Source organism: Chionomys nivalis, chromosome 2 (assembly GCF_950005125.1).
Source record: "Chionomys nivalis chromosome 2, mChiNiv1.1, whole genome shotgun sequence".
Taxonomy (NCBI): Eukaryota; Metazoa; Chordata; class Mammalia; order Rodentia; family Cricetidae; genus Chionomys; species Chionomys nivalis.
The window spans coordinates 69858020-69881078 of NC_080087.1; the positions used below are offsets into that span (position 1 = coordinate 69858020).

General features: G+C 40.5%; 2 protein-coding genes across 2 annotated transcripts; both read right to left on the reverse strand.

The window, feature by feature from the left end:
• Positions 1-3719: 3719 nt before the first annotated feature.
• Positions 3720-4001, reverse strand: LOC130869771 (cytochrome c, somatic-like). The gene has a single exon (XM_057762192.1). It carries the CDS (start codon positions 3999-4001, stop codon positions 3720-3722), a length of 282 nt encoding a protein of 93 aa, XP_057618175.1.
• A 1924-nt stretch (positions 4002-5925) lies between these two features.
• Positions 5926-22936, reverse strand: Gp6 (glycoprotein VI platelet). The gene is given in 9 exon segments (XM_057762935.1): positions 5926-6098; positions 6591-6639; positions 6819-6820; positions 7636-7686; positions 8999-9052; positions 13410-13694; positions 14899-15156; positions 15251-15286; positions 22903-22936. Coding segments are annotated over 9 exon segments (942 nt in total).
• Positions 22937-23059: the final 123 nt, after the last annotated feature.

Below are 23059 nucleotides of genomic sequence, written 5' to 3' on the forward strand. Positions count from 1 at the left end.
GAATTTTCCATTTTTACATGGCTTATTTTTCTTTATTTTTTTAATCTATGACTATCTGTACTCTGGCTCTTTAAAGATTTTACCCTTTTTTAAATCATTAACTTTATTTTATGACTTTCTATACTCTTTATTTTCTCTTTTATGCCTACTACATACCTTTATTCAACAGTGTAACCCATTTAGATTAGATCCATATATGTCTCTCTTAGTGTCCTAATTGTTGTCTAGATACGAAGTGCGGCGCGCAACTCTGCCAGCAGAGAAGACGACCACAACAGGATTCTTCTTGGAACGTACTTTATTGGAGCGCAGAAGACTGAAGATAAGATCGAGGCGAAAAGACCCCGAGCCCGACCGCGCGGGGGAATATATACAGTGCCTGGTCCGCCTATGATGTGTCATTGCTTGATTGGCTCGGCCCACACTGATGCAATTGCGTGAGCAAGACGTGTGAGCAATTGATAGGTGGATTCAAACCACTCTTGGGCTGGTAGCGAGCGTGCTCAGAAGTTGTTTACTACTAGGGACACTAGCAAATGGCGGCAACGGGCTTAGTGCCAGACCCTGTGAACATGACAGCTGACAGCGCCAAGGTGCGCAAAGCACCTGGCGCGCAGAGCGCCGTGGCACACTACATTGGAACATGACAGCTGACAGCGCCATGGTGCGCAGAGCACCGTGGCGCGCTACAACGAAGAACTCAAGAAATTGGTCATCAAAAGAACCCATAATCCAATAAAAAATGGAGTACAGACCTAAATAGAGAACTGTCAATAGAGTAATCTAAAATGGCCAAAGGACACTTAAGGAAACATCCTTAGCCATCAGAGAAATGCCAAATCAAAACAACTCTGAGATTCCATTTTACACCCATAAGAATGGCCAAGATCAAAAACACTGATTGATGGAATATCTTAAATATCACTATAGAACCTTTGTCAACAACAGAAGGAAACAGAGGCAGAGACCCAAATCAGAGAACTGGACTGAGCTCCCAAGTTCCAGTTGAAGAGTAGGAGGAACGAGAATATGAGCAAAGAGATCAAGACCATAAAGGGTTCATCCACTGAAAGTTTACCTGAGCTGATGGGAACTCACCAACTCCAACTGGACTGGGAAGGAACAAATATAGGACCAAACTAATCCTTCTGAATGTGGTTGACAGTTGTATGGCTGGGGCAGACTGAGAGTCAGTGGCAGTGGTTCTGGAATTTATCCCTACTGCATGTACTGGCTTTGAGGGATCTTATTCTCTTTGAATGTATGCCTTGCTCAACCTAGATTTAGTAGGAAGGACCTTGGACCCTTCACAAAGCAAAGTGCCTTACCCTCTCTTAGGATTAGAGGCAGGCAGGGTGGCAGGGTGTGTGGAAAGAATGGGAGGGAGAGAGGGAGTGGTAATTTGGATTGATATTTTTAAAAAACAGAAAAGAAAGAAAGCATCTTGTAGGTGTGTTTGTATACAGACAGCTTAAAGCAAATACTAGCCCTGAGCTGGGCCTGACCTCTCCTGTTCTGTACCTGTAGCAACTATTGAAACCAAATGTTCAGGTCTTAGATACAGCCTTTGGGCATTTAGATAAAAGTAAGTTCAATATTTTTATTAATTTTAATGGTGTAACAAGGATGGTGCATCATTTTGACATAAAGAGCTCAAAGTTACGATGTAAGCACTCTTCCATTAATCTTTAAAATATATTTGCTGGAAATTGAGTCTCTGTCTCTACCTCGATCCATCGCCAGATGAAGGTTCTAAGGTGATATGTAAGACATTCATCAGTATAGGATAGGCCCAAGGTACCAGCTGGGGACATCTCCCTGGACACCTGCGAACCCCTCTAGAGTCAAGTCTCTTTCCAACCCTAAGATGGCTCCCTTAGTTAGGATATATACTTCGCTGCTCCCGTATCCACCCTTCCTATATCCCAACCATCCCAATCCCCCGAGCTCCTCCCATCCTCCCCTTCTCATGTTTCTCATCCCATTTCCCCTTTGCCCCATGCCACCCCACCCGCAAGTTCCCAGTTTTTGCCCTGCAATCTTGTCTACTTCCCCTCTCCAGGCGGATGACTATACGATTTTCTTTGGGTTCACTTTCTTATTTAGCATCTCTAGGATCACAAATTATATGCTCAATGTCCTTTATTTATGGCTAGAAACCGATTATGAGTGAGTACATCCCATGTTCCTCTTTTTGGGTCTGGGATACCTCACTCAGGATAGTGTTTTCTATTTCCATCCATTTGCACGCAAAATTCGAGAAGTCATTGTTTTTTACCGCTGAGTAGTACTCTAATATGTATATATTCCACACTTTCTTCATCCATTCCTCCATTGAAGGGCATCTAGGTTGTTTCTAGGTTCTGGCTATTACAAACAATGCTGCTATGAACATAGTTGAACAAATACTTTTGTCATTTGATGGGGCATCTCTTGGGTATATTCCCAATAGTGGTATTACTGGATCTTGGGGTAGGTTGATCCCAAATTTCCTGAGAAATCGCCACACTGATTTCCAAAGTGGTTGCACAAGTTTGCATTCCCACCAGCAATGAATGAGTGTGCCCCTTTCTCCACAACCTCTCCAGCAAAGGCTATCATTGGTGTTTTTGATTTTAGCCATTCTGACAGGTGTAAGATGGTATCTCAAAGTTGTTTTAATTTGCATTTCCCTTATCGCTAAGGAGGTTGAGCATGACCTTAAGTGTTTTTTGGCCATTTGAATTTCTTCTGTTGAGAATTCTCTGTTCAGTTCAGTCTGAGCTCTTAAGGTCCAAATGAGGAGCAGAAGGAGGGAGAACATGAGCAAGGAAATCAGGACCACGAGGGATGCACCCACCCACTGTGACAGTGGATCTGATTTATTGGGAGCCCACCAAGGCCAGCTCATCTGGGACTGAATAAGCATGGGTTGAAACTGGACTCTCTGAGCATGGCGGACAATGAAGGCTGATGAGAAGCCAAGGACAATGGCACTAGGTTTCGATCCTAATACATGAACTGGCTTTGTGGGAGCTTAGCCTGTTTAGACGCTCACCTTCCTGGACGTAGATAGAAGACCTTCGTCTTCCGCAGGGCAGAGAATTTGGACTGCTCTTCAGTATCGAGAGGGAGGGGGAATGGTGTGGGGGGTGGAGAAGAGGAGTGGGGATAGGGGGAGGGGAGTGGGGGGAGGGGCAATATTTGGGAGGAGGGGAGGGAAATGGGAAACGGGGAGCAGGTGGAAATATTAATTAAAAGGTGACACAGGCCACCGACACCCACACAGACCCCAGCTGTAGATGAATCACGAACCCAGACATGGCCTTCAGAAGCAGCTTGAGCCAGGTCAACTTCCTGACTCTAGGTGGAGGGACTGGCTACTCAGGTGGGAATGATTGAAGCCCTAACCTTGGGTATCTATGAGACACAACATTTGATTTGATTTGATTTGATTTTTTTGTGGAAAGTAGAACTTTAATAATTAAGTTCAATCTTATCTTGAGAAAGGGAGAGCAGTGACAGTGTTTATGCAACTGGAATCGTTACTTTTAATAAAGATCATATCCACTTTTCTACAAATCAGTTTTCCTTAATCAGGACTGTCCAACAAAGCATTGTTAGCCGTTCATGATCTGAATTTTGGGATATGAATTAAATTACGGTACACATTAAAAATCATCAGAGATTTGTTTTGTAATAAATAAGGCAGTGGAGTTACTCCTTTTTAAGATAAGCTATTAGGTCCACCTCTCTCCCTTCTTCTTAATTCCAGCGAAGATCATTTTTGTTCCAGGGATGTACTTTTTGGGATTCTCCAAATACTCCATCAGGGTGTCCTCTCCCCAGGTGATACCTTTGTTCTTGTTGGCATCTGTGTACGAGAATCCAGCCTCCTGACCTGTCTTCCTCCCAAACAGACCGTGGAGGTTTGGTCCAGTCTTATGCTTGCCTCCCTTTTCCACAGTGTGGCACTGGGCACACTTCTGAACAAAAATCTTGCCTTTCTCAATGTCACCCATTTTTAATTCGCTCGCGGGTGATCAACACCACCAACACTGCTGCGACCCGAAGACGGACGTCCCGCTCTCTCAACACTTGATTTTAAAACAAATTTTTTTTCAAAACCCTTTTAGAAGCTAATTTTTAATGATTTTTCTGTCCTTAATTCTCCTTACTAACAGAATAAACCCCATAAAAGATGTGTTCTCATCAATTTATCTTATTATAAATATATAGGTCAACCTATTTTAACAATTCTAGGGAAGAAAGCCATAACTCAGTGGTAGAATATGTGCCTAACATGTGGGAAGTCTTAAGTTTCAACTAAAACACCACAAAATAAATATGCAAACAAGCCCAAAAGTGTTCCATATATATATATATGTATTACCATTAATAACTAGCCAGACACCTTTTCCATTGTCCCTAAGAGACACATACTATAATCTGAAGACTGAAAATACCAACAAAATAGAAGTTTCAGTTTCAAGGAAAGGAGCAGCTATTAGCTGGATGCCAGGACTTGATGACAGCCAAGTGGTAAGCATTTCCAATATAACCCCACATATCCTAAGAGAGAGGACCCCATGGGTAACAAAGAGAAAGGTTTTTCTTTTAATATTTTTGGGTGTGTAAGTCATATATTATAAATTATTCTTTTCCTAAATCAACATTTGACAGACATAAAGAGAAAAATTGCACATTTTATGAGGTATACATATATACATTTAATAATATATTTTTTATGTTGACAACATTTAAAATCATTTTGTGTTCTTTTAATACGCAGTGCATTATGGTTGTCGGGTCACAAGACTGCATCTGTTTCAGAGACAGGGACTCATATTAGTGCAAGCTGGTCTTTAACTCAAGGGCTTCCTACCTCTCCTCCCAAGTACTGGGATTATAGACGCTCCCTACTTTGCTCAGCTGCCTTATTGGATTTTTAAGTGAACCATTTCATGGCTCTTAGCACACTGACAATGTGGGGAAACAATCATCTCTAATTTCAAAACAATTACACTAAAAATTTATTGTTCTAAACTCATCAAGTAGTAATCCCAGCATTTCCTTCCACTACCCTTCTCAGCTTCCATAAATAATTATTTCCAGTCTCTCTGGATTTGACTATTCTGGCCTTTCAGATAAGGTTAGGACTCTTTCTAATATGAAGGAAGCCACAGATGTGGTTTATTTTATTGTTGTTGTTGTTGTTGTTGTTGGAGTGTCTCCTGATGTGTGGTTTTGCTTTATATGATTTCCATCACATGTGATCGACCTTAGGTTGAAAATATTAAGTGGAGAAATTCTAAAAATAAACAAATTATACTATTTAAATTGTGTGTAGCAGGATACACTCGCATGCCATCCTACACCATCACATTCTAGGACATAAGTCAAACTACCTTGTTGGCTCTGAGGCATTCTCCACACACATTCTTTATAAAAACCTCCCCATTTTTGATTATATCCGTGTCTGAGGTTCTAATGGTGGTGCCCACGGTTATGAACATCTGATCAACCTCTGTCCTATAAGTCATGTTATTTCTATGTTGTAATACGAGCGGCAGGGCTGCGTCCCCAGCACCCGGCCGCCCGCATGGCTAGCTTATGCCCCGAAATAATTACACGGAGACTATATTCTTTTAATCACTGCCTGGCCCATTGGTTCCAGCCTCTTATTGGCTAGCTCTTACATATTGATCTAACCCATTTCTAATATTCTATGTAACACCACGAGCTGGCTTACCAGGAAAGATCTTAACCTGCGTCTGTATCTGGTGGCTGAATCATGGCGACTCCTGACTCAGCTTCTTTCTCCCAGCATTTTGTTCTGTCTACTCCGCCTACCTAATTTTCTGTCCTATTAAAGGGGCCAAGACAGTTTCTTTATTACTTAACCAATGAAACAACAGATAGAAAGATGACCCACCTCCATCATTTCTAGGCCAGTGGGAGGGGTGGGAGTGGTCTTTGCACAGCTCTGATTCTGGGTGGTGGACGTTTCTTCCGACTGTGCCAATCCTCTGCCAGAAGCCCCACCAGGAATATTATAATCATGGCACCAAGGCATATCCGGACCAGATTCCCCTTGGCATAGTGCTGGTGTGAAAACCCTAAACAAAAGAAGAAAGTTGAAAATAACGCTAAAAAGGCTCTTCTCCAGGACCAACTCCATATCCCTGATTGAGATTCTATTATCTTCCATTAGCTATGATATTCATCACATTCCCATAGGGTCCTTCCATTCCCCCATCAAGAGTCAGAACTGAAGAAGCCCAGTTCTCTATCGAGCGATGTTCTCATCGATTCCTTTCTAGAATCCCAGTATGATCCCTCCTCAGACAATCAACACCTGGCTATATTGCTGACTTATAAGAGAAGAAAACTGTAAGAGAGTAAGGGGGAGAGGGAATGTCCTTACTTGACTATTGGGAAATTTTCACCCTTCCCATTTAACCTTCTTGGTCATTTCTGAATATTCTACTTCCCTTGATGTTTTATGCACCAGGTCCCGAGATAACAGATCTACATATTCCATGTACAGGGAAAATCTCTGAATGAAGAGATGGGATACAAGTGAAGTGGGTATAGACAGGACCATTTACCAAATGGAGGACTTCACCCCTCTGGAGGGACAGTGATATTCATAGACTTCTTTAAGAATGAAGAAAGGGCCAAGTGTAAAGAAGTGGAAGCATTGCCGCTGTTGGATATAAACATGCGTTCTCATGTGCTTGTGAGGCAGAAGTCCATGACATTTAACAAGAACATAAACCATAGAGTCAGGCTGCCCAGATTTGACTTCCCTGTACAGCACTTATTATATAAGGAACCTCTAAAAAGTATCTCAACATCTGTGAGTCGATTTTATCATCTATCAAGTGGAATAGATACTATAATACAATGGGTTGACTTATACATAATAGTACAGGTTCAGCATTGCTAATCTGGAAATCCAAAATATGAAATACTACAAAATTTGACATTTCCAAGCACTGATATGATGCCACAAGTGAAGAAAATCCACACCTAATCTTCATAGGGCAGATTGCAATCAAAACCCGAGGGAATTGGGGAGACAAAAGAGCATGATCATAACATACTGTATGTACAATTTTTAAATAAAAAAAGAAGTATTATGTAAAATTGCCTTTAGGCTATATATAATGTGTATATAAAACATAAATGTGGGCCTGGTGTGGTAGTACCCATCTTTAATCCCAGCTCTTGGGAAGCAGAGGCCTATAAATCTTTGTGAATCTGGGGCCACCCTGGTCCACATAGCAACTTTGAAGCCAGTCAGGGTTACATAGTGGGACTCTGCCACAAAAAAAAAAATAAAAACACATATGGGGGTCAGAAAGATAACTCAGCTGGTTAAGTGCTTTGCCTAGCACACATTAAGCCCTGAGTTTCATAAGCACCACCACATAAACGGAGCATAATGGCACATGCCTTCACTCCCAGGACTCAAGGGGTGGAAGCAAGAGAAACAGAAGTTCAAGGTCATCTTCTGCCAGATAGTGGGCTTAAGGTCAGACTAGCTATATAAAATTCTGACTCAGAGAAAAATGTCTATAGATTCTGCTGATGGGAAACAAAAACCCATCCTCATGCCCCTTTTGCATTAAGCTTTAAATGCCTACTTACCAGCTGTAGATACCTTGGTTGAGGGTAAGATAGAAAATCTCCTGGGGGATTCTAAGAGTTATAAGCAGGAATGTTATAAGAAAATAGAATAATAACAGTTCATCCCAAGTGGCCCCACTCTCCAGACCCCTTCTGAGATAACTGACTTCTCTAAAGTTCTCTCATCTGACACGCATTGCCCAACTACTGAGATTAATCAATTCAAACACCCATGGTTAGTACCCAAAGACTTCATAGAATTGGACCATATCTCAACAGACAGGCATTTAACTTGTTTCCACTTTGGGGCTGGTATGAATGATGCTGTTAGGACCGTTCAAGCGTAAGAGTTTGTGTGAACATAAGTGAAACTGTTTGAATGATAAAGCTCCCTCCACAGATTCACATATTTGAATGTCTGTTCCCCATTTGAAGAAACTGGGAAAGTTTAACAGGTATGGATGGCCTCATGGCTGGAAGTATGTCACTTGGGGTGGGCTTTAAGGTTTCAAAAGCCCACACCAGTTTTCAGTTCTCTCTCTCTCTCTCTCTCTCTCTCTCTCTCTCTCTCTCTCTCTCTCTCTCTCTCTCTCTCTCTCCTTCTCCTCTCTCCCATATACTTGTAGATAAAAATTCAAGCTCTCAGGTACAGCTGCAGCGCCATGCCTGCCTATCTATTGTCATAGACTCACTCGCCCCTTGAAACTGTAAGGCCAAGTAAACTCTTTCTTCTATAAGTTACCTTGGCCATACTGTCTTATCATGGCAATTAAAAAAGTAACTAAAACAATAAGTTTTCAAATTTTTTAGTACCACTCTAAGAATTTCAGAATCACTGGGTCACGGGGATAATTCTGTTTAACTTCTGAGAGACTATAAGACTAATTTTCAAATTATATGCTTTATTTGATAACCCTCCAGTACTGTAGAAGTATCTAAATCTTTCCAACACGTGTCTTGATTGTTTATCTGGTTTGCTTGTTGGTTGATTGGCTAGTTGTTTGGTTGGTTGGTTGGTTGGTTGGTTGGTTGGTTGGTTGGTTGGTTGGTTGGTTGTTGACTGTTGAGCTTGTTGGTTGATTGGTTGATTGGCTAGTTAGTTTGTGTTTGTATAGTTATAATCATCTTAGTGGGCACATGGAATGTGAATTGTATCTCTGTTTTACACAGGTGTCATAAGAGAACCAGTTATTAACCTCTTGTTCAGGATGCTCCTTCTATCCTAAGTCCATTATCTGTATATGAGATTGCCTATTGTTTTAACAAAAATGTTCCTGAACCTATTAAGCCTGTGAGTATAAAACTCTTGAGGATGGGGACTACATTTGAGGGCACCTTCATTATAGAACTTCTTTCCCCAGACACCAGAAACTACTGAACTCACCTGTTGTGGGAGATGGTACCTCTGTGGGTACCTGGCTGGGAGTTGCAGAGGGTCCTGAGAAATCAGAAAAGAAGAGAAGTCAGTACCCTGTAAGTTTGTTAACTGTGAATTCTGAACAAACAATGAGACATTTCTGTGACTTGATTTTTCTCATGTAGCAAATGAGTATGAAGAAGCTCCCACTGCTGACTGATTGAAAAACATGCTTGGCCTGTTCCCCTGGTACATTGTACAGTTGCTTTCTTACCTTTGTCTCCATGGACCCTGTCACCTATCCCCTCATTTGTCATTTGTCACTTGACTGGCACTTGTCCCAGGAATTATATGTGGAGACAAGAACCGTGGGTAAAGTTTTGGAAATGCATCAGGACTCACAGGTGAGAGGGAGTATGCAATGAGAGAGGAGGTAAATACTTGAAACAGTATACAGTATTCTGATTATTAGAACAGCATAAGATAGTCCTTTTCCTTTCATTTATTCATTCATTCATACATTTTTTTGTACTTGGAAGTGAACCTGGGTGCCTTGTGCAAGCTGAATATGTGCCCTAGCAGAGATACATTCTTTTCATTATTTTAAATCATTTATAATCTATAACTATTCAGGATTTCAGTTCTTTAATGTTTTCTTGTCTTTATTCTATAGAAAAATCAAAACAGAAAAGTCAAAATGTAGACTGAAGGTGCAACTCAGTTGGAATAGCTTTCTTATGCACAAAGCCCTGTGTTCCATCCCCAGCACCACATAAACCAGACATAGTAGCTGAAGCCTGTAACTCAGTACTCAGAAGTTCAAGGTTATCCTCCACTACATAGTAAGTTCAAACCAGTCTGGGATACACAAGGTCATGAGTTTAAAACATAAAATTTTAAAAGGAGAAAAAAATAAAGTACTATAAAAAATAAAGCAAAAGTAAGAACTCAGCAATTTGTGAATGTAAAATAATCCTTGCTATGTTGTTACATGTTCACTGATTTCTTATTTAATTTTTTGAGAATTTCATACATAGGTTCTGTGTTTATATCATTTCCACCACCCCACACTTTCCCCTCTCCAGCTCACCTCACGTCTCCCCTACTCCATCACAAATTCATGACCTCTTCTTCATTATTGTGTGTATTATAACATATAACTTAATGTTGCTCATATGTACATATTACATATGTGTTTAGGACTGTCCACTTGATATTGAATAACCTATCATGTGGTTTGTTCCCAGGGAAGACAAATTTTCCCTCTCTTAGGAGCCACTGATTACCTATACCTCATCATCTAGTGGGGAGCCCTTGCCAGATTTCACTCAGTTGGCAACGTCAGCTGGTGCTGCCATTATGCTTGTTTTGTTTGGGCAACCATATTGTCGAAATTTCATTGGTGCAGCTTCCATATCATGTCTAGAAGACTCTATGTCATATGAGTCACCCTGGTAATCTGTCTCATAATCTTTGATATGTTTATATCTCTTTTTCTTGGTGAACTAATCATTTTAACTCAGGCGTATTATTTCCATAGGCAATAAAATTGCTAAAGAAGAAAATCTAATGATTAGTTGTGGTTTGGAGAACCAAAGAGGAAAAACCTTCAGATTTTACTTATACTATTATATTTTTTTTTATTATTTTTCGAGACAGGGTTTCTCCGTAGCTTTTTGGTTCCTGTCCTGGAACTAGCTCTTGTAGACCAGGCTGGCCTCGAACTCACAGAGATCCGCCTGTCTCTGCCTCCCGAGTGCTGGGATTAAAGGTGTGCGCCACCACTGCCCAGCTATACTATTATATTTTTAAAATAAGTGTATGATACCTCTTGTCTATCAACTTATTTAGATTGAGAGATACCTAAGAAACTAGGAACACACACCTCTAGGTGTGTCTATAAGAATATTTCCAGATACTATTATATCAAAAAGCATCCTATAACTGGAGGTTTCTGTCCCACCTGTCAGTTCCTGAGTAACCACTCTGAGGCTTAATATTAATTACAAACTATTTGGCCTATTAGTTCAGACTTATTATTAACTAGCTCTTACAACATAAATTAACCCATAATTTTTATCTATGTTTGGCCACATGGTTGGTGGCTTGCTACCTTATATTTTACATGTTATGCTTCCTCAGAGGCTGGTGTCTCTCAGACTCCACCCTTCTTCTCACTGCCTCTTTGCTTGGATTTTCCACCTGGCTCTATCCTGTCTTGCTATAGGCCAAATCAGCTTTATTTATCAACCAACGAGAGTAACAGATATTCACAGCATACAGTGGGGTATCCCACATCAAGATCCAACACAACCAATGGATTAACCCACCGATGGATTCAAATTCTGAATGTGCTGTTGGGTAGTGGGAGAAGTGTGAAGTCAGTCACTGAGGGTGTATGTCTTTGGAGAGTATAGCTTGACTTAGTCCCTTCCTATGATCACTCTCCTTCCTGGATGCCATGAGCTCAATGACCTTGCTCTACTACATCTTTCTGCCTTGAAGTTCTTCTGCCTTACCATGACCCCAGGAATACAGTTGAAGCCTCTGATACTATAAACAAAAATAAATCGTTCTTCCTATAAATTTTTCCCAGGCAACTTGACACAATGACAAAATGTAGAGAGCAGTATGGACCCAGGGCTTTTCAGGGGCCTTGAAGAAAGGACAAAAGTAACTTAGTTCTTTGTCCTTGCTCTGGATTGGGGGCCAGGACCTTAAAAGAGTCAAAGTTCTGGTTCCTAGAAACTTGGCCTTTCCCCACTGAGACAACTGGAGTTGTCAGTCATAAGGCCACTGTGTGCTCGCTCTGTTATGATCTTGAGACACTGTGTTCCTTTTGTGTAACACTGCTTGGTCAGCCTCGTGTTGATTTCGTCTCATTGCATGATAGCTTCTGCTCGCTCTGTCCCATTTCTCCCCTGAAAATACTATGTAAGTGGGCTTCCTAAAAGGTTTGCTTGCATAAGTCACAGCATGTGCAAGACTTCCTTCCAGTCCCAAACTTTGTCCTCTCTATCTTCAGGCCTCTCTCTCAGGATTTTGTCACCGAAGAGTGACCCACTAGTCCAAATCAATTTAAGGCTAACAGACCCAAAGTGCTCCCAAAAAATAAACAAAAGGGATTTTGCCACTAAAATTTCAACAATGCATTCCATTTTATTTGATTCTTTTATATATCACAGACTTTTGTAACTTTTTGTTGTCCTTAACTGTTTCTTTATTATAATACATTATGTAAGGCTATTTTGTGTACTTATATGAAAATGTGTATGTATGTATATGATGTACTTTGAACAGATTTTCCCTACCCTGCTTCCCTCCACTTTCTCATCCCTCCCATTAGTTCCCTTGCTTCTCCTAGATCAGTGGTTCTCAAACTTCCTAATGTTGTTACCCTTTAATACAGTTCCTCAAGTTGTGGTAACCCCCAACCATTATTTTCAGGGCTACTTCATAACTGTGATTTTGCTACTGTTCTGAATTGTACTGTAACTATCTAGGTTCTATGATGGTCTTAGCAACCCTTGTGGAAGAGTCATTCAACCTCCATAAGGAATCATGACCCACAGGTTGAGAACCACTGCCCTAGCTAGTTTTGTTTCAGCTTTCCTGTTATATGTAGAAATAAAATTTTTATGTATCTATATAAAATCTATGACCCACAAATGAGAGAAAACATGTGACATTTGTCTTAATGGCTAAAAAAATATCCCTTTGTTTAAGAACTACATTTAATATCTTTATTCATCCCTCTGTTGATGGCTGTTTAAGTTGGTTGTATAACTTCACTGTTGCAAACAGGGTTACAATTAAGCAATGGTTTACAAGTGTCTCTGTGATACATGTTTAGCAGACTTATACGTGTTTAATTTGCTAAGGGAGCTCCATATTGGTTTCCATAGTGATTAGACTATTTTCCATTCCCAGTGACCATCGATAACAGTCCACTTTTGTCCACCTTCTCGTCAGGATTTGTTGTTTGTTTGTTTTATTGATGACCACCATTCTGATTGGGGTGAGTTGGAATCTCACAAATCTTAATATGTACTTCTCCTGTGCTAGTGATGTGAAGCACTTTTTCATGTTTATTAATACTTAATCACTTGAGAGGCGGAATTTTTTTCTTTATACTTTCCTCTGGTCGGTTATATACCTTACATGTTGCAACTGGAACTGCAATAATTGACAGCTTTATTTTATAACAGTGAGACCTTTCACAGACTTGAGACCTTCACAATGCTAAGGTAATAAATTTACATTACAGTGAGCCAGCAAGAGTCTGTTGTGATTTGTTAGAGCAGCTATAGGATACTCATACACCTCCAAAGCTGACTGGAGCTGGAGGCTCTCGTTGGCCAAACCTCTGACTCCCTCGAAATTTCCACAAGGGTTTACAAATATTAGAGAAAAGAATCTTGGATCTGGACCCACTTACCTGTAACCACGAGCACCAGGGGGTCACTGGGGGCTGACCACAAATATGGAGATGAGCTGGAAAAGCTGTAACACCGGTAAGTCCCACTGTGAGCAGCACTCACTTTGATGATGGGGAAATTAGCCCGGTACCATCTCTCATGTTTCTTATAAAGCCCAGTATCCCCCTCTTTGTGTAAAGCAAATTGATCAAAACCATGTTTAGTCTGGCACTGCAGAGTCACGTCCCTGCCTGGAGGAACTGCTGAGCTCGGATGAGCTGAGAGGGAGGGTTTACCATAAACGCCTGGAAAGAGAGAAAACTGTGTTAAAGACAGGAAGCACACGGAGATGTCTTTGTAGGTGCTTAAAACTGCAAATACAAAAGCTGGACCCAGTGCTTAGCTGAAGATCTCTGCCCCTGCTTCCATTAATTACTGGATGAAGATTCTATGATGACAATTAGGTTAGTTCTCAGTCTGATTAAAGGGGAAGAGTAGTTAAGGCATCCTCTCTTGGGCAGTTTGCAGGGCCACTGGCAATGGAACCAGTATCTATCCCTAGTGCATGAACTGGCTTTTTGGAGCCCATTCCCTTTGGAGGAATGGCTTGCTCAACCTAGATTCCGGGGTGGGGCCAGCTTCATTCTGCCTCAAGTGATGTGACAGACTTTGTTGGTTCCCCATGGGATGCCTCACCCTCTCTGGGGAGAAGATGGGAAATGGGGGAAGATAAGGGGAGCAGGAGGAGTAGAGTGAGAGGGAACTGGGATTGCTATGTAAAAAAAAAAAAAAAAAAGATTATTTTTAAAAATAAAATGTAAAAAACTCTGAGAATACATGACAGTCTAGCTCAGGCCTACACAGAAGACTTAATGCACATGCCTTCTAAGACTCAAGAAACATTGAGGAAGAGGGAGCAGGAAAAAATTAAAAGCATGGAGAAGATTTATAAAATATGATCTCACAGTAGCTATGAACACCTACACAAGATCAAGCTAGTATTTTAATATTGGAAGGGAGAGGGCCTCCCTAACTGAGGAGTTGCCAGCAGCTGACAGCTGTTGGGAGAAGGAAAATCTTTCCCAGGGATGTCTCCATACCCATGCAAAGATAGGCAGCTCCAACCAGACTTAGTGAGTTTTATTTTAAAGGGAAAACACCAAGTTGGAAAGGGATGTGTTAGGAGAAATGGCATAGAGTTGGAAGTGGGGCGTAGGCGATGAGCATGATTTATAGTTCATTGTTTGCAGGCATGAAATTATCCAAGAATAATTTTTTTTTAATTTCTTGCATCACATTAAAATGTAACTTGTCTTGATTGATGACTATCCTGGAGACACCACCCCTATATTCAGTAAGCAAGGCCAAGACTCATTTCTCTCATTCTAACACTGGCACCAGGGAATTTAGGGGTTTACCATCCAGCACCCACATGCCTCACTTTCACCCTCTCCAAGTCCAGAACTGGAGCCACAAGACCAACAGCACCCCATCCCTCCCTCCAGTTACCTGTAGCTATTAGCTCAAGGTGGTCGCTTGGGGGAGACCAGTGACTCCCATTCTGATATGAGCAGCGGTAGCGTCCAGCATGGCTTATTTGCATGCTCTTAATGAAGAGAAAGTTTTGATCTTCATATTTCCCAGATTTCAGTTTCTCCAGGCGATATAAATCCACAACCGGAGGCCCCTGGCACCTCAGAGTGACTGACTGCTCCAGGGCCACCAGGGAACTGGGCTCAGCCCAGAGTGAAGGCTTAGGGAATGGGCCTTGGGAGGGAAGCACAGCCTCTAGGTTAACATCAGTGACCTCTTACTAGTTGAATCCTGGGGAGGCTTGGGGGTACTGGGGAGATGTACTCACCACTCTGTGCTTGCATCGCTTGCAGTACACACAGCCCTGAGGAAAAGAACCAGAGGCTAGAGACTCCCTTGAGTGGAGAGCTATGCACGTGCATTAGCTTGTATCATAATTATCTTATATGATGTATGCAACCCAGGCTGGCCTCAGACTTGGTCTGTAACAAAGGACGGTCTTGAATTTCTGATCTCACTGCCTCCATCCTGTGAGTGCTGGGATTGTAGGCATTCATACATCACCACACCTGGTTTTGTGTGGTACTGGGGATAGAACCCAGGGCTTCACCGATGCTAGGCAAGTCACTCAACTGACCTACATACCCAGATCATAATTGCTTTACTATTTCAGAAGACACTGCTGCATATCATTCAACTGGAAAAGGCTGGCTCTCAAAACCAAATCCCAGTCAGGAGAGGAATGGTGAGCATGAAGTCCCAACAGTGAGTTATGGGCATTTGATAGCTACTAGGAGAGAGAGTTCATTTTCTTTAAGGGTGTGCCACCGCCCCATAATTTGATTGTGATCCAGTGGAAGCCCACATACCCAAGACTATATGGGCAGCACAAATTACTTGATAGGTTTAAATTTAAAAATACACACACAAAGAAAAGTTGTGTGAATAGTGAAAAGTAGTGGATTGTGGGGGAAGTGAATGTGATCTAAACACATCACACAAAATTCTCAAGTAACTCATTCTTTGAAAGTTGAAGGAATGTTTGTGGTATCACTTATGTGAAGTGTTCAGAAAAGGGAAAGCAATAGATGCAGACCAGCGCTTATGTTGGATGATAGAAGTGGGTCCGTGTTCAATAAGTGGGACCGTTCAATAAGTGCAGAGTTTCTTCGGGAGTGGAAAGAATGTCGTGGAAGAAGACAGAAGTGCTGGCTGCACCGTATCATCAATGTACTAAATGTCACTAATAATATTTCATTAATTTTAGTCTAGCATACAAAATAATGGGTTACAGTGTGGCATCTTCATACATATACTATGTTTGCTTCACTCATTCACTCCCCTCACACAGTCCTTCCTTCAGTCTCGCCCCCTCCCAGTTTCTTAATATGTAAATTCCATTGTCCTCTCTATTTCCTATATCCCTTAAGATCTCTTTCTACTCTCTCATGATCCTCTCTCTGGTTTTAAAACCTACATAACGTGGCTGGAGAGATGGCTCAGTGGTTAAGAGCATTGCCTGCTCTTCCAAAGGTCCTGAGTTCAATTCCCAGCAACCACATGGTATCTCACAACCATCTATAATGAGGTCTGGTGCCCTCTTCTGGCCTGCAGGCATACACACAGACAGAATATTGTATACATAATAAATAAATAAATATTAAAAAAAAATAAAACCTACATAACAATCACACACTCACACACACACACACAATTTTAAATCTAAGTTCCCCATATGAGAGAAAACACTGTATTGTAGCAATACTTTTTCATCAGACCACCAGTACACAAATAATGGCACAGAGATTTATTATTAATTAGAAATGCTTGGCCATTAGTTTAGGATTGTTCTACTAGCTCTTCTAACTTAAATTAACCTGCTTTTATTAACCTATGTTCTTTCACATGGCTTGGGTACCTCTATTCTGTACCATATGTCCAAACTCTTCAGTGTCTCCCTGGCATCTTGCTGTCATAATCCATGAACCTAGATTCCTCCTTTTCTTCCTGTCTCTCCCAGGAAATTCCACCTATCTTCTCTGGCCTAGCTATTGGTCATTCAACTCTTTATTACACCAATCACAGCAATGCATCTTCACAGTGTACAAATATTCCACAACACCGTATTTGCACTCCTTTGTCTGACTTATTTCACTTAACATAATTATGTGTATTTTTTAAATAAAAAATTTTGAGCCAAGGAGCTGGAGAAAATGCTAAGTGGTTAAGAGCACTTGCTGCTCTTTCAAGGCAGCTAGGACTGGGTCTCAGCACCACTGTGTAGTGGCTCACTTAAGTCCAGGGGATCCAACATCCTCTCTTGGCCTCCATGAGCATCAGGCACACACATAGTGCACATATATACATATGGATAAATATACATACATGAAAAGTAAAAAAATAAATCTTAAAATATATTTTAAGTCAAAACAAGGATTTCTCCCCACCCTGTGTAGTCTCATCCCATCATTCCCCCAATACACATGCTCTTGGCTCCTTTAGCTTTTCTTTTTCACATTTTCATATCTGTAAAAAATTTAACTCTATACATACTGTAAACAAATGTTGACTTCCTTGATGAAGATGGAGATTTGGATGTCTAGATTCACAGCCACCATCTTCCAATTCTGTTTTGTAATCAGCCTACAGTATCTCACCCATGACCTCACATCTAGTAGTAAACAGATCCAAATACTAACAGACAAGTTTAGCGGGAAAGAAGGTGCACTTGGAAACTCATAAAAGCAAAGAAAATGGAATGGTGATTATAGGTGGTGGGGTAGGGACTGGGGAAGATTGTAATCAGAGGAGGAGAAATTTCAGTCAGACAGACAAATTCAAGAGCTATATTGAACAGGATAGTTACTACAATAACAACAATATTTCATGGACTATTATTCCACTCTAAAGAAAAATGTAATCAAAACATTTACAGGAAAATGGATGACTTAGAATGCAAGGTATGAGGCATTAAATCAATAATATATGTGTATGTGTAAACAAATATATATGTGGGTACAATATAACATGAAGAATGAGAGGGAGAAAGGCTGAATATCAGGGAAGAGGAAGAACTGGATGCAGCTGATGGACATGAGTCAGGAAAGAGGATGTAAAATCTGTTGTTTTTCCAGTTCTAATTCTGTCATGGACTTTTTTGTTGTTGTTGTTTTGGGTGATCGATAAATGGTGTGGTGTTTAAATAAAACTGGCTCCCATAAGCCCATAGGGAGAGACACTATTAAAAAGTGTGGCCTTTTTTGAAAGAAGTGTGTCACTGGGAGTGGGCTGTAAAGTTTCAGATGCTCAAGCCACACCCACTTTGGCATTCTCTTTCTGCTGCCTGAGGATCCAGATGTAGAACTCTCATGTCTGCCTGGACACCACCACGCTTCCTGCCATGATGATAATGGACTAAGTTTCTGAACTGTAAGCCTCCCCAATTAAATGCTTTCCTTTATAAGAGTAGCCGTGGTCATTGTGTCTCTTCACAGAAATAAAACCCTAACCTAACGAAGACAAGAGCATAAAAATGTATTTGATTGTGAAAGTGTAAAATCCAATGTTGAGTTCCACAGCTTCTGTTCTGAATGTCTACACTAACTATACAGAAGTTCATTGAGTTGTGTAGTCTGTGGGTCTGGTTAATTTCTGTGTGTGTGTGTGTGTGTGTGTGTGTGTGTGTGTGTTAGGGGACTGTAACTTTTTATAATAAAATAATTTTCATACAGTGTATTTTGATCATGTTTGCCCTCCACCAATTCCTCCAAAATCCTCCTCACCTCCCTGTCCTCTCAACTTTATGTTCTGTCTTGCTAAAAATAAAAAAAAAAAAGTCAAACAAACAAAAAGCAATTAGTCAAAAATAATACTAAAACAAAAGCCCACAAAAGATGGAGTTCATATTTACTCCAGAGCATGGGCCTGCCCCAGAGTATGGAGTATGATGTACCCAATAAACACTCCATTAGAGAAAACTGATTTTCCCTTTGTCAGTGGACATCAATTGTAAATAACTTCTTGATTGGGGTGGGACTCTGCCTGGCTTGACCCTGTCAGGTCTTGTGTGTGCTGTCACATGCTCTCTGTGTATGGTTTGTTTGTTATTAATAACATATTTTATGGTTGAGAGGAAGGTTTTTATTGTAGATGTGAGGGAGAAAGTACAGCCCAAACCATCTGGAAGCTTCCAGAGCAGGGAGAGGAAAGTAGTAGACTGAACATGACCACTAAAATGAACTGGGCTGTGAGAAAAGAGGCTGTGTGTTGAAAGAGGCAGACCAGAGAGAGGATGAGAGAAGAGACCAAGAAATCACCAACAGGGCACAGGGCTGAAATGGAAGGGTTATATAGGGATGAGAACCTGGGAGGGAAGTTAATAAGCTGGAGAGGGTTAGGGTAGAGAGCGGGATGGGAACAGCCAAATGCCAGTATGGACTCTGCAACAGGTATTTTCAGTGCTGAGAGATAGCAACACATAGTATTTTTTCTGGAATTTTTTACTGTTCTCATCATTTTAGAAATTAGAATATATGTTATCTTCTTGTAAGACTCCTAATAGTAGTAGCAGAGACTGCCTCTGACTCTGTAGCCTGCTTTTGGCACCCATTCCTCCGACCAGATTGCCTCATTCAGCCTGAGTAGAAGAGGAGGTGCCTAGTCTCACTGCAACTTGGTATACCATGGCTGACTGATATTCGTGGGAGGTCCACCTGTATCTGAAGAGAAACAGAGGAAGAGGAGTGGATGGGAGAGAGAAAGAGGAGATGGGGGGAGGAACTAGAAGGAGAAGAGGAAAGGGAAACTTTGGTTGGGATGTAAAAACAAAATAATAAATATCCTAAAAACAAAAAATAGCATATATGCAATGCATATCTTAATTAGCTTGAACTTGCTATTCCATGTGCAGATGTTTATCAAAACATCATCTTCTTTCATTGTAAATATATTTACCTTTTATGACAATGAAAAAAAGAACAGCCAGGTCTCTCCTTCCACCTACAAAAGGAAGAATATAAGCATTTGATTAAAGTGTTGAGATAGAGATAATCCTCAATAAAATACTGGCAAACCGAACCCAAGAACACATTAGAAAAATTATCCATTATGATCAAGTAGGCTTCATCCCAGAGATGCAGGGCTGGTTCAACATATGAAAATCTATCAATGTAATCCATCATATAAATAAACTGAAAGAAAAAAACCATATGATCATTTCATTAGATGCTGAAAAAGCATTTGACAAAATTCAACATCCCTTTATGATAAAGGTCTTAGAGAGATTAGGGATACAAGGGTCGTACCTAACTATAATAAAAGCTATTTATAGCAAGCCGACAGCTAACATCAAATTAAATGGAGAGAAACTCAAAGCTATTCCACTAAAATCAGGAACACGACAAGGCTGTCCACTCTCTCCATACCTCTTTAATATACTGCTTGAAATTCTAGCGATAGCAATAAGACAACATAAGGGGATCAAAGGGATTCAAATTGGAAAGGAAGAAGTTAAACTTTCATTATTTGCAGACGATATGATAGTGTACAAAAGCGACCCCAAAAACTCCAGCAAAGAACTCCTACAGCTGATAAACACCTTTAGTAGCATGGCAGGATACAAGATCAATTCCCAAAAATCAGTTGCCCTCCTATACACAAAGGATAAGGAAGCAGAGAGGGAAATCAGAGAAGCATCACCCTTCACGATAGCCACAAATAGCATAAAATATCTTGGGGTAACTCTAACCAAGGAAGTGAAGGATCTATTTGACAAGAACTTTAAGTCTTTGAAGAAAGAAATTGAGGAGGATACCAGAAAATGGAAGGATCTCCCTTGCTCTTGGATTGGGAGGATCAACATAGTAAAAAATGGCAATTCTACCAAGGGCAATTTATAGATTCAATGCAATCCCCATTAAAATCCCATCAAAATTCTTCACAGATCTTGAGAGGACAATAATCAACTTTATATGGAAAAACAAAAAACCCAGGATAGCCAAAACAATCTTATATAATAAAGGATCGTCTGGAGGCATTACCATCCCTGACTTCAAACTCTATTACAGAGCTTCAGTATTGAAAACAGCTTGGTATTGGCATAAAAACAGAGAAGTCGATCAATGGAACCAAGTAGAAGACCCTGATTTTAACCCACAAACATATGAACACCTGATTTTTGATAAAGGGGCTAAAAGTATTCAATGGAAAAAAGAGAGCATCTTCAACAAATGGTGCTGGCAGAACTGGTTGTCAACCTGTAGAAGAATGAAAATAGATCCATATCTATCACCATGCACAAAACTCAAGTCCAAATGGATTAAAGACCTCAATATCAATCTGAACACACTGAACCTGATAGAAGAAAAAGTGGGAAGTACTCTACAACATATGGGTACAGGAGATCACTTCCTACGTATATCCCCAGCAGCACAGACATTAAGGACAACATTGAATAAATGGGACTTCCTGAAACTGAGAAGCTTCTGTAAAGCAAAGGACACTGTCACTAAGACAAAAAGGCAACCCACTGACTGGGAGAAGATGTTCATCAACCTTTCAACAGACAAAGGTCTGATCTCCAAAATATATAAAGAACTCAAGAAACTAGACTTTAAAATGCTAATTAACCCAATTAAAAAAATGGGGCACTGAACTGAACAGAGAATTCTCAACAGAAGAAATTCAAATGGCTAAATTTTAAAATAAGAGTGTGGCATGAGTATAAGGAAAGAAAGACCCATGACTGAGCAAAGTCCAGAAACAGAGTCACATGCTTGATATTTAAATTGTTATAAAACATATAAATTATTTTCATAAGCAGAATAAATCATCAAATTGGTCTTTCATGTTGGAAAAATAAATGTAGAGATAGCAGCAAAACTCCTTGGTTTATATTTGAATCCCTGCTATGTGACAAAGTGCTTAACTTTCTGAAGTTTTAGTTTATTTACTTATGAAGTGAGGTCAATTACTGTCCCTGCTTCATTCAGTTATGGGGCATTAATTGAGTTATATTTTTTAAAAAAACAGAGAGGGAAGGAGAAGGCATCACAGAATAATGTCTAACCCATAATAAGCATTGCATAAGTGTATTAAAGAGTGAGTGACAGATTGCTTGTATTCAGAGGATTCCTCTTATTACCAAGAACTCAACAGTCCCCTGTCTACTCTACCTCTTTAGGTCATGAAGTTCTTCTAATAAAATAAGGAAGTAATGATGCAACCCAAAAGTACCAGCGTGGTAAAGAGTGGGCAAGAAAAACACATGCTCTACCGTGTGTCATTTGGCAAAGATTCTAATGTGCTCTGCTATCAAAGCACATACAGACAGATTAGAATTGTGAACTAGCCCAAATGTTATCAAACCCACATGGGAACAAATAAAGGTGAAATAAAGAGAAAAACAGAATGAGAAAGAAGAGGGGAAGAAAAGAAGCAAGTGAAAAAGAAAAGAGTTGTAAAGTTTTAAAAGGCAAGAAGAAAGAAAAGAAAGCTATGAAGAGGAAAGAAAAAAAGAGGGCCAATGAAGTGACTCAATAAGTAAGGGTACTTGCCACCAAAATGGATGACCTGAGTTTGATTCCCAAAGACATAACATGATGGAAGGAAATAAGACGCCCTCTGACCTCCATGGTACACAAGAACACACACACACACATCTGAATAAGCAAATAAATAAATGATTAATGACTTTTAAGTGGATAGAGGAGGAGGAAGGGAGGAAAGAAAACAGTCCTGTTGTTGCTGGTATAAAGGTGGTAAGTGTGGCAAGGCCTGAAACACCTGTTCAAGTGTCCTGGCCAAGCCAAAGCAAATCAAAACAATTAACCCAAATTCATCACATCTCTCTTCTTCCTCCCAACAAAAGGAACCTCATAGCCTCCCATTCTTGTTCCGAGATTCACCTCTGATAAGATGGTTTTCATTCCTTTGTACAGAGACAGTTTCACAGTACTTCCCAGGTCAACCCCCAGGACTCACCAAGATAGAAGAAAGCAGGTAAGACTGGAGACATGGTTTTACAGTCTGGTCCTGAGCCATGTGGCCCAGCAGGGAAGTTGTAGATGCCTGAAACATAGGCACAGGATGTGATGGGGGCGAAGAATTCCCTCTTTCCTGATTCTACAAGCCCCAGCTT